This window comes from Hibiscus syriacus, unplaced genomic scaffold (assembly GCF_006381635.1).
Source record: "Hibiscus syriacus cultivar Baekdansim isolate YM2019G1 unplaced genomic scaffold, ASM638163v2 tig00111146_pilon, whole genome shotgun sequence".
NCBI lineage: Eukaryota > Viridiplantae > Streptophyta > Magnoliopsida > Malvales > Malvaceae > Hibiscus > Hibiscus syriacus.
Window position 1 is genome coordinate 266,284 of NW_024062997.1, and position 12,730 is coordinate 279,013.

Genomic DNA, 12,730 nt, shown 5'->3' on the forward strand with positions numbered 1-12,730 from the left:
TCAGGACAAAGTATAAACCCAACATTGAATGCAAATCGGCAATCTAATCAAACCCCTCATTTCTTCATTAAAATTAACATATGAAAGAGCCCTTCTCCCTAGGAAAATCAACAAAACTACAGCCTTTATAAAATTAAGAAAAAGAATCACTTCTAAAACAAGCTTTGAAATGAACAAACTAATGCAATTTCAATACCACCTTTGAAAATGACAGTCCTTTGTACACTCAAATTTCCCTCCACTCTCGTCCAGTCAAACTACTCGAAAGCCCATAAATTCTAAACTCGACCCAAAAGCTTTGAACTCGTAAAAAAATGGCAAATCTTCCCCCTTTTTTTTTTCAAGTAACCTTTAACAAAAAGCTTGTTACATAGCGGTCAAAGGAAAACGATGGACAACTCTAAAAAGTAAGTATCCTATAGAGAGTTTAGTGATCTAAAGTATACAAGTGAAAATGGAAAGAATGAGAGAGAAATGGATCTAGAAGAAGATAAATGTGCGGCAGCGTTAATAAACGGCTAAAAAATGTGTTATCGATTTTGTTATTATTTAAATAATAAAATCGATAAAAAATGACCGAAAATATTATTATTTTTATCGGTTTTGTTATTTTTTCTGCCGGATTTGTTATTATTGTACACTTTTATCAAAAATATTAAAAAAATTGATATTTTAGGTAAAAATAATAATGTTTTACGTAATTTTTTACTCATTTTATTATTTAAATAATAATAAAACTGATAACATTTTATTTTAACCGTAATTAAAGTGGTGCACTGTAAAACTTCCCCCAGAATAAAGTTTTTTTTCCTTGGACTTTGTAGATTCTTTCTCCTTTTACATAGAAGAGAAAAAGTCTTTTTGGAAAAACTGAAATTAATGATATTTAATATTCGGGTAAACTACGTATTTAATATCTAAATTATAAGTTTTGATTTGTTTTAATATTTAAATTTTCAATTTTTTTTAAAACTATACCTAATGTTTCATTTCAGTTTAGTACCCTCGTTAAAAACTTAACGCGTTTAATATCTAAATTATCAATTATGATTCGTTTTAGTACCTAAACTTTCAGTTTTTTAGAACTTAACATTAAATTTTTGAATGAGGTACTAAAATGAAATAAAAATTAAAATTTTTAACGAGAATTACTAAAATGAAACAAAAACTAAACTTTAAGTATAATTTTAAAAAGATCAAAATTTAAATAATAAAACAGACTAAAACTAATAATTTAGATATTAAACGCGTAATTTACCTTTTATTTTATTTTAGTGTAAGTGTTTTGGAAACCTGATATCTGAGAAGACAGTATTGATCATTTGATTATTCCACACGCTATAAAAATGGAAGTTTTTATTTTGTTGAGTATTTTTTATAATAAAATAATTACTCAATATATTGACTTTTTTTTTTTACAAATGATTTTAATTTATAATAAAATCTAGGAAATAATGTGGGAAAAAACATTCTCTTGGTTATTGGTGTTGGATTCATTGTATTTTCCCATCTTGTGAGCCTGTTTGAACTTGTGGAATATTTTGGTGGTGAGAATGACAACTTGGTAAAGCAAGCAACCCTACATGGAGAACATATTCTTGCAATTATTGTCTTTTTTAATCTTCATGTCTGGTCTGATTCTCTTAACCTTGATTGACAAAGAAAGCTGCCATCTATGGAAGCTTGAAGGTAGGGTTGAACAGAGAATCGAGAAAATCGAAAAACCGATCTTAATCACACTATGGGGTTCAGTTCAGTTTGGATTTTTCATTTTATGGTTCGGTTTTGATTTAGTTTCAATGTCTAATTTTACAACGGTGGTTCAATTTTTTATATGAAACCCGTTTGTTCCAAATCAAATCGAATTAAAAAAATAATGATGCAAGTCAAATTCATTTAGAATGTTTTGTAAGACAAATTTTAATGCACACTCCTAAAACAGATGACAATTTTTTGGGGGTCATTTAGTACATAAACTATTAATTTTAGTTTATTTTAGTACTTAAACTTTCAGTTCTTTCAAAATCATACCTAATGTTTAGTTTTTGTTTTATTGTAATGCCCCACTGTTAAAAACTTAACAGTCTAATCTATCAATTTTAGTCCGTTTTAGTGTCTAAACTTCCATTTTTAGCAAAACTTAACATTACATTTTGAACATGGTACTAAAATGAAACAAAACCGAATCAAACTAAACCAAAAATTTCAGTTTTTATGCTATTCGGTTTGATTTCAATTTTAGAAAACTGCATAGTGTAGTTCGGTTCATCTTTTATTAAAAACTCGAACCGAATACACCCATGTTTGAAGAGCTGTGAATTTTGGAGTTCCATCAAATGATTATTAGAATTCAAATTACAGAGAGTTATACTAATAATACTTCATTAACCAGATAAGGCCACGGCCATGGCCATGGACATAGACACTACATCATAAGTGAACACCAGACAGGCAGACAGACCTGAGACACAAACTACAAACACAAGAACACGAATTATTCAAACCCAAATTCATTATTTTTCTTTTAGATCTCGCCATGGTCTTAAAACCATGGCCATGGTTCCATGTTTTGCTTAATGACCGCATGTGCAGTTGGTGCAGGCGCAGCTAGGACCGCACTTGCAGCCATCGTTCTCAGCTGAAGCATCCATCACAACAGTGTTGATGTAGCTGCAAATAAACAACACAACACATAATCACCATACACGGGTACACATATATCGATATCGAAACCGTGAACCCGAGTTCGAGTAACATAGATAGTGGTGAATTATGTCATGTATCGTACCTCTTCTCGGTCTCGATTACCATGGTGTTTCCCTTCTTCCTGCAGACACAACATGTGTGATACACGCATCATGTTCGTGTTCGAATATTTATTATTAATACAAAAAGTAATACGAGACGCGTGTCGTGGATCGAACGGATTAGTTACTTACGTGCATTGGCTGCTGTCGGAGCAGTCGCAGTTGCCGCACTTGTCAGACATGGTGAATGTGGGAGGGTTTTCGAACGTGGAAACTTTAGGGTTTTTGTTTTAGTATGTCGAGGTATAGCTTGCAATGGATTTGGTATGGTTCCATGGGGATGTATTTATAGATGAGAAAGTATACCGAAATGGTACAGAACGAGGATAGTGGTAAGGTAAGGGTACAAACGAAGAGACGGACAAATAATTTTATGTTAAGAGATGCACTTGAATTTTTAAAATTGCAGGGGTAAATTTAAACTTATAAAATTTTAAGGAGCAAAAACTTAAACTTGAATTTTATGTTAGTAATTTTAAATTTTTAGGGGGAGACTGCTCCCATCCTCCTCTTTCGGTCTATTCCTACCCACACGAGACGAATATATGATTTTATGTTAAATACGGATTCATCAAATTTTAAATAAAAAATATAATAATATCTAAATTATATAAAAATTTAAAATTTTCAAACAATCCGTCGGTCTTTATTTATAATTGGGCCCACATATGCATGGGAAGCACACGCTTGTTTAGAGAAAAGTATGAAGGAATCTTAATAATGGACGGGTTGGCCTCCTCTCCTCCTCTCATGCCCATTTCATTTCTCTTTCAAGTTTGAAAGAAGATAATATGTTGTACGATTTTTCATTATTTTATATACTTTTATCTGATATTTTTGTTTTTTTCTCTCTATAAAATGCAAAGACTATCCAAGTTTGATTTTACTTCTAAATAAAACATATTAAATATTTAAAAATATATTTTATAATAAATGTTTATATTTTTACATATGTGATCAAACTCAGAATTATAAATGATATTTATATATATTTAAAAGTAAGGGACAATTACGCGTTTTAGTAGCTATACTTCCAATTTTTTTTTTAAAAAACCATGTCTAAAATTTAGTCTTTGTTTCATTTTAGTATATGTCGGTTAAAAACTTTAGTTTTTTGTTCATTTTAGTATCACCGTTCAAAATTTAACGTTAAGTCTTGAAAAAAATTGAAAATTTAGATACTAAAACGGATCAAAACTGATAGTTTAGGTACTAAACGCGTCAAGTTTTTAATGGCAGGGCTTTAAAATGAAATAAAAACTAGACGTTAGGTATGATTTTTAAAAAAATAGAAAGTTTAAATACTGAAACGGATTAAAACTAATAATTTAGATATTAAATATGTAGTTCTCTGTTGGTAGAGCACAAGGTTCTTAATCTTGAGGTCGTGGGATCAAGTCCCATGGATGGCATTTCATAATTTGGAGGTCTCTTATGAAAGCTGCTCTCAACCTAGTGTTAGGGGCAGCCTACTATCTTACCTCCTTCTTACCTCATTACATATGGGAACAAGGGACAACCATTTTTTTACCCTAAAAAAATATAAGAATATTTTTTTATCTTACGTATAAACTTCATAAACAAAACATGTATATTCTCTGCAGAAATTAGCACAGTCTCTTGGGCGGTTTTTAAATTTCTGCATTCATGGCGGCGGTGGTCTTCTCCGACCACCATCCTATCATTTTTAGTTATGTTTTATTTTATTTATTATAATAATACTCTTGATCCTTTCTCTAGTAAAGGATATCATAACTACCGATGTTTTGGACTCTCTGCAGGGTTTTTATTGATTTTCTTATTGGTTTTTATTTTCCGTGATAACATGGTTGTTGCTTTCCCGCTACATGATTATTCTGTTCGTTTGTACAAGACGGTTCGTTGGTTGTCATATATATGTGCCGATGGGATTGTTGTTAAGGAGAGTTCGTTTTGTCCGTTAATCATTTTGGTTATTCTTGAAGTTTTTCTCCTTCATGTTTGATGCTCGGAGCCGTTGGTGTATTCAGTTTATGTGCTTCATTGCTTCATTTGTTCAGTTTGTAATTGACAAAACGTTGTTGATACGGCTTTCGATAAATGAATTATTTTTGTTATTTTCAAAAAAATTATAGTATAATATATTAAATAATTTTGCCATGCACTGATGGTGTAAGAAAAATACTCTGCAAATATATTTATAGAATGATTGGTTGATCTGATTAAGTCGGCCCATTTAAATCGTTTATCTCTACAAATATATTTAGATATGGTTCTAAAAGTGTAGGGCACTGGTGTCCCTTCTATTCACTCAAGTGTTGGGAATAAAGAACATAGATATTGGCCATCCAAATGTAAAGGCATCTATCTCCCTTTGAAACACTGAAATAGAATTTCATTTTTGGTCCACATACTTTAAAAGGTTATTCCATCTCTTTATTCTTGATCAGATTTGTTCATGTTCGAATTGACTTCGATTGAAGGGCAAGTGTTTAGATCGTATCTATGAAGGGTTAGAGTTGAATTTTAAATTTTTTTGAGTATAAAATATATTTATCATTGTACTAAATTATATTTTTTCAACTTTTAAAAGGACCAAAGAAACAAACTTACAATATGCAACACTACCGATGGAATTCGACCCATCACCTGACCTTACATAAACACCTTGATTGGATGAACTGCGTAGAGGTCGAGACGTTATCACGCAGATAACACGGGGCCATCCTTGACCAATTTAATTGACTTTCAAAACCCATTATCAACCTCAATCTAAATAGTTTGTAGCAACCGTTTCATATAAAGTACAAACAAATAGGGAATTAAATCCAAAACAATAATAGTAGACAGGGATGGGCATGGACCCGACAGGTTCGAACCCGACCAGATCCGATCGGGTCGGATTTTTTTAAAAAAAATCAGGTTCGGGTTGGGTCGGAGTTTTTTTAATGTGATGTTCGGGTTGGGTTCGGGATTAGGATGAAAATACCCGACCCAACCGAAAAAATATATAATTTTACCTTATATATTTAGGAATAATTACAATAATACCCCTCTATATATTATTTTTTCAATTAAGTCACTTTTTATTGAATAATTTTTTTTAATTATTTCGGGTCGGGTCAGGTCAGATTTTTAATTTATATATCGGGTCGGGTGAAAACTTGTTTTGGTTGGGTCGTGTCGGGTCTAGGGTGGATGACTCCTTGTTCTCGGGTCGGATCGGGTGGACCAAACACCCTACCCATACCCATCCCTAATAGTAGATGATCCTTATTCTGTGTTTTTAATGAATTTCGTTCCCATGCTATAAACTTGATAATTTTTAGTCCTAAATATCAATGAGTGCTTCAATCAATTAAACTAATCCCTATCGATTCCAATCATATTATTGATAAAGATAAGTGACACTTAGATATGGTAAAGGACAGACTTAAACTTAGCGGGGCGAAAACAGATTTTCAGTAGAAAATACATAGAAAAAAAAATCTAAAATATATGGTAAATTTAAATTTTCAGGGGACCGATTTCCCCCACCCACCCCTAGTACATCCCTGCTTAAGAGGGTTCACTCTCCTCCATTTCTTGAAAGCTAACCTAATCAAAGCCTATGTTTTATGAGTATGATTGGTCTTTAATAAATGGAAGAATACACCATAAAGTTTAATATGCAAGTATGCATTCCAACCCAGCAGTGATTGAAATTTCTTCAGAAGCTATATTATATATAAATGTTTTCATGTTTCCAAAGAGAATCATCTTTTTCATTTATCATAACTAATATTCATATCAAAACAAATATGGAGTAAAGATATCCCAAATGAACTGAAGAAAGGAATAGAACAAGGCGAGTGAAGTGGTTTACCTCAATTCATGAATGCTTCTTCTCTGGTCTGCCCATTATAAGATTGAGAATCTTTTCCATCCTTTTTGGTTGTGGCCCTTCCTCCGTGCCCTCGTGGATATTACGTTTTCGCTTTACAAGGGAACTGCTGCCTGTTGATCCATCAGCAGCAGCAGAGTTGTCTTCAGATTTTGCAGAGCACGATTGAGCTGTATGCTGCTCTTTTGGTTGTTCCATCTCTTCCAAATCTTTCTCATACACTAATCTAACACCACACTTCTTCACCTTTGCTTCTTTGAAACGGCAGAAAAACACCTCGAGTTCATCGCATTTCAGATTTGAGCTATTTGTTGTCGATAAATTCTGGATTTCACGTTCATCATCCAAAGGAAATGGATATAATTGGTCACGTGGCCAATATCGAAGAAAGAAATGGTCCTTCATGGGATGCTTAAAATTTTCACCCAAATACCATCCAGTCCCCGAGAAATCTTGAGGATTTCTACCACGGAAAATAGAGTCATCATAAAAGTTTTGTCTAGGATTTTTACAATCGATAACGGCGGCGCACCGGATTCTCACATCCGTCGAAGCATCATTTCTGGAAAAAATACAGCACGAAGCAACTCCCATCCATTGACTATCGTTCCGAATATTAAGAGGTAGAGATATTTTAATGGAAGATCCACATCTCTGTTGGCTGAACCATTCAGGAATTTCACTTCCAGGTATAATAATGTCATATTCAGCTGTTGCATTTGCAGATACCTGCAAAATAAAGCTTTCGTTGTTTGGTAACTAACACCATAAATAACCACGTAACTGTGAGAGAAAAGAGAGATATTCACCAACCTTTATGTGTTCTTTCAACAACTTCAATGCACTGTTGTTCTTGGCCAATTGGTAGCAGTTAAGAGCTTGAAGCAAATCCCGACCCACTGCGTTACAAACTTCAAGTGAATCACAAGCATCTATCCGCACAGATCCTATACTTGTTACGAACTCCGGCAAAGATTTAAGTTTCTTGCAATTTGATAATCTAAGACGAAAAAGTTTGGAAAGTCGAGTCAGGTACGGAGGTATGTTGATGAAATTGTTACCACTAAGAGTAAGATATTCCAAAGAGGATAGACAAGAAATATCACAAGGAATATCTCCTTCACCAAGATTGCTCATGCCGCAATTTGACAATTTAAGATATCGAAGCTTGGGAAGTAGAGTAATGGGCGGAGGTATACTGCTGAAATTGTTACCACCAAGATCAAGTTTTATCAAAGAGGATAGACAAGAAATATCAATAGGAATATCTCCTTCACAGAGATTGCAGTCCCTTAGTTTCAGCTTTGTTAATGAACTCAAACCAGACAGTGAATGTAACATCAGAGCAATGGAACTTGTCCTTCTCGGCATTACATTGAAAAAAGAAGCCAGGTTCTGTCGTAGCTTAGAAGCCGGTCCCTTGAACCCAGTGAAAGACAGAACTTTAAGGTTTTTAAATTGAAAAATGAAGGATGGTGGTTCTGTTAGGGCTGTTCCACTTAAGTCAAGCTCCTCCAAAAATTCTATGTGCTGCAAATTCTCTGGCAAATGTCCAACTTTACAACAACCAGAAAGATTAAGAGTTCTCAGACATTCCATTTTCCCATCAATCTCTGGAAACCTTAGAAGATTTGAGCAGCCTGAAAGAATGAATGTTTCAAGAGATTCCATTCCGATTTTGGGTGGAAGATTCCTAAGACTTTTGCAGCCTCCTAAATTCAAAAGTTTAAGCCTCTTAAGAATTCCGATGGATGGATGGACATCCACTATGTTTGTACAACCTTCCAAAACCAAAATTTCAAGATTTGGGGCCATCGTGAAGTCTGGTGTCTTGATCAGGTTTTCGGACCCTTCGAGGTTGAGCACTTTCAACTTATACAGAGGCTGTTCATAACAACAGTAAATTAGAGACAAAATGCATACGAAAACACAATTTTATTGTTATTTTTGTTCAACTTTCAACTTAAAAATAAGCTAAAAGACAAGGATCAGAAGAATTAATTCTTACTATTTTCCCCTTCCATAGGTTTTCAATGCAACTGTTTGGTAAGAGAAGAGCAACAAGATTGTCTGGTTGGAAGCCTGAAGGCAAGGATCTTAAAGGATATGCTCTCCAATCTAAAAGCCGTAGCTTATTAGAAACATAATCGAGATCATCACACTTTGAGGGGCAACAGACTTTAAGCAATCTCAAGTTTTTCATCTTGGAGAAGGTATCGGCACTCAAATTGAGCATCTTGTTCGATTCACTGATAACCATGGGTAAAAAAAAAGTGTCAAAGCAAGATAGCTTTTATGTAATGAATTTCAAGTAAACTTTAAGGCTCATTTTTTTTTTTGTAATACTCGTGTATCATACATGTATCTAGTTGAATATGTGTTTTGAGATATGATTGTTTGATTCTCTGAATATGCATCGATGAATGTGTATGTGTGTTTTCGTACCTGATGATCATGGCTTCAATGACTTCCGTAGCCTAAAAGTAATTAACAAGGAAGTATAATAAGGACAAAATGATGGACTCAATTGCAATAAATAACGAATAAGTATATTTTTCTTGAATAACTTACCGTATTTTCTGTTAGCACATGATGAACATCACTTTCCTCCCACAATCTGCAACGTTTTCCAGGATCATTCAGAGATTTTTCCCTAACAATCTTTCTTCCCATTTCTTGCAACAAGTCATGCATCCACAAATATTGTTTGTCTTCGTCGATTTTTAGGAGAGATTTCTTAATGAGAACATCGATACCAATATCTGGGAAAAACTCACAACCATCCAATACTTTCATTACAAAATCTTTCTTCTCCCGATTGAAGAAGCATGCTATGTCTAGAAATATGTTCTTCTCCCTTTCTTCCAATCCATCGAAGCTGATTCGAAGTTTTTCAAGAATTTCAGTGTTGGAATCTCGTTTAAGTCTTTCGATCGCACTTCTCCATTGAGTTGCATCTCTTCCACACAGAAAAGAACCCAAAACTTCAAGAGCTAAAGGGAGACCACCAGCATAACGTACAACATCTTTAGAAAGCTCAATGAAATCATATTCGGTCACTGTATCACTACCGAAAGCTTTCAAATTGAAAAGATGAAATGCATCATCGCCATTCAATGTTGTAGGCTTATACACATCGTCAACTCGGTAAGATCGGAGCAAATGCTCGTCTCTTGTTGTTACAATGATTCTGCTCCCTGAGCCAAACCAGTCACGCCTTCCAACCAAGCATTTCAAGTGTTGCATGTTATCAGCATCATCAATAACAACAAGAACCTTCTTGTGAGACAATCTATAACTGATGATGGCTTTTCCTTCTTCAACATCGAATATATCAAGACCTCCTTCAAATAAGGTTTGAGTAAGAAGTTGCTTCTGTAAAGAAACAAGTCCATGTTTCTGAGAAACTTCTCGAACATCAGCAAGAAAGCTTTTGCCTTCAAAATGAGATGACATTTGGTCGTAAACAACTCTAGCGAGAGTTGTTTTTCCAATGCCGCCCATTCCGCAAATTCCAATAATGCGGACATCATCTTCTCCTATCTCTATTTTGCAATGCAATTCCTCTAAGGATGAACTAATTCCGACCAGCTCATCATGAATAACAGGGTATGATTGACATAATTTTGCTGATATTTTCGTAACGATGTCTCCAATAAATTCAGATTCATGCCTATAATCAAGAAATTACCAGATGTGACTATGAAGTTAAATGATCTAAGAACAGAAATTAAGACCAACACAGCAAATTCAGAACTATGTCTGCTCAGTACGCTACTGTCTAAAGAACAAACACCAATGGCCTAAAGAACAAGAGAACAATTTTACCTGTTATTTAAATGCCATCCCTTGATGTTAGCCACTTGAGTCAAAGCATTTCGCCACTTTCGAATCTTTTCTATGTCTTCCTTGTATCTCTCTTCGTGTCCGACGAAGGCTTTTTCAACTTCCCCTTTCTGTTTTCTTAAATCAGACGGATCCACATCGTAGAAAATTGGAAATACTTTATGACCATTCTTTTTTTGTTCAACAATCTCAGCAAGCTCCTCCAAGCACCAACCTGAAAAGGCATAGGTTTCAGAGAAAACGATTACCGAGCACCATGATTGTTGAATTGCGTTAAAGAGTTCCGGTGCGATCTCTTCGCCGGCCTCCAGCTTCGGATCATCCCTGAAAGTGACGATTCCTCTCCGTTTCAGAGCATCATAGAGATGATCTGTGAAGCTCTTGCGGGTATCTTCACCTCTAAAACTCAAGAAAACATCGTATTTCTTTCTAGAAAAAGACGAGGAGGTTGAAGGTAAAGACAACATGAGGAAGTTTGAGAGGAAAAAGGAATGTCAATCTGGCGTTGGAAATCAGAGAACAGATCGCTCAATACCCAGAGATGAACTAGAAAGAATCGAAATATATGAGGATCAGTAAAGAGAAATGAAGACAGAAATTCGAACTAGACCCGAACTCACCCTCTATGAAATTCACAAGTATTCAACATTTATTTATTTAAAATTTAATTTTAAGAAGATGTGGATTGTTATAGCATAATAAATATATAAAACTAAAAAAAAGGTAAACTACACAATCAGTCACTAATATTTGAGTAAGTTTACATTTTCTCTATTGAAGTTTTAAAAATAACAAATGTCATTAAAACATAAAATGGGTCATTGAACAATAATTTTATATCTAACTTACCTAAAAAACTTTCTAATTTTTAATTTTTTTCAAACACTCAACCACCTCCACTATATTCACGTAAATCACTCTTTATGCATCAATAACCCAAGTAGGAACGGAACTACCCTTTGTCCCAGGAGGGTCGCTGCCCCCTATTTTTTATTATTAAAAAATATATATGTCAAAATATTAAATTAGGACTCCAAATTTTATTTTGTTTTGATTTTGTCCCCCTCATTTTCTATGGTTAATTATACTTTGTCCCCCTATTTCTTATGATTAATTATACTTTGTCCCCTTAAGTTGGAATCCTGACTCCGTCCCTGAACTCAAGACGGCTTAGAGATCATACAATGACACTGTTGCCATTGATCGACGCCTACTAGGCTACCATGACAAATGATACATGTTTCGTCGTGGGAACATATCATTTCAAGCTTCATGATGGATGAAATGATCTCTTCCTAATTAAGAAGCCCCAATTCTCATCAGACACGTGGGTGCTCGATTGGATCTCCAGGGTTGTTACAATCTAATGCCCCACTTGTTCATTAAAAGACCATGCCCCTAAATGATCAGATTATGTAACTTGCTCTTTGGTACCCCATAGTTTTTTTAGTGGCATGCCCTAAGCTTCATATCCTTGGCTCTCCAATCTTCTCTAGGCACGAACGTGGTGGCCTCAATTTACCTTCAATATTTCTTGAACAATATTCTCCGTGAGTTATTGCCAGGATCTATGATCAATGCACGTTAAGATGCAATGTATATTATGCAATGTATGATGTACATTTGTGAATGTACAGATGCAAAAATGTACATACAAATGCGAAAATACAGAAATGAGAATGCAAAATGTGCAATGTAAATGTATGTATGCAAGATGTGTCATTCCAGAGTGACCATCATAAAACAACTTTCATTGAACACATGGGTTTCGGTATGTCAAACAAACTCTACATATAAGGGATAAGCCTTAACTCCTAACTTCTATATCCCTCTTTAAAAGTCAAGTTAACTTTCATTCATACTCGGGTGTTGAGTTGTCAATTTGCTTCAATTCTCTCGCAAAGCTAGTTAAATCAATCAACTTGTGAGATACATTGCTTGCTTGGGCAACAACTTCTTGCATGCCATCGTCTTTTTCTTTCATCTTCTGTGTCAACTCTCGGAGTTATACACAATGTTGTTCATTTTTCCTTCTAAGAAAGGCTTTGTGGTTGCGAAGTTCTCGTGCAAGATCTTTATAATCATCTACAATCTTCATCAATGTCTTGTTCTTGGTTATCGTGGCTTCTAGCTCAGCATCATTCTCACGCTTGTGGCGCTGATATGAGGCTTCCATATTGGCTATAGACATATTCAACATCTGATTTTAGGCTTG

General features: G+C 34.5%; 1 protein-coding gene and 1 long non-coding RNA gene across 2 annotated transcripts; one reads left to right on the plus strand and one right to left on the minus strand.

The window, feature by feature from the left end:
* The first annotated feature begins 2,511 nt into the window (after positions 1 to 2,511).
* LOC120154692 lies at positions 2,512 to 6,444 on the plus strand. The gene is made up of 3 exons (XR_005518901.1): positions 2,512 to 2,709; positions 6,187 to 6,190; positions 6,435 to 6,444. It is a non-coding gene; the product is annotated as an uncharacterized LOC120154692 (long non-coding RNA).
* Positions 6,445 to 6,564: 120 nt separating this feature from the next.
* Positions 6,565 to 11,111, minus strand: LOC120154689 (TMV resistance protein N-like). The gene is made up of 6 exons (XM_039166353.1): positions 10,498 to 11,111; positions 9,241 to 10,342; positions 9,115 to 9,146; positions 8,678 to 8,918; positions 7,483 to 8,553; positions 6,565 to 7,398 (listed from the first exon to the last, which is right to left on the minus strand). The coding sequence occupies exons 1-6, from the start codon at positions 10,980 to 10,982 to the stop codon at positions 6,658 to 6,660; spliced, it is 3,672 nt and encodes a 1,223-aa protein (XP_039022284.1). The 5' UTR covers positions 10,983 to 11,111; the 3' UTR covers positions 6,565 to 6,657.
* Between the last annotated feature and the right edge of the window lie 1,619 nt (positions 11,112 to 12,730).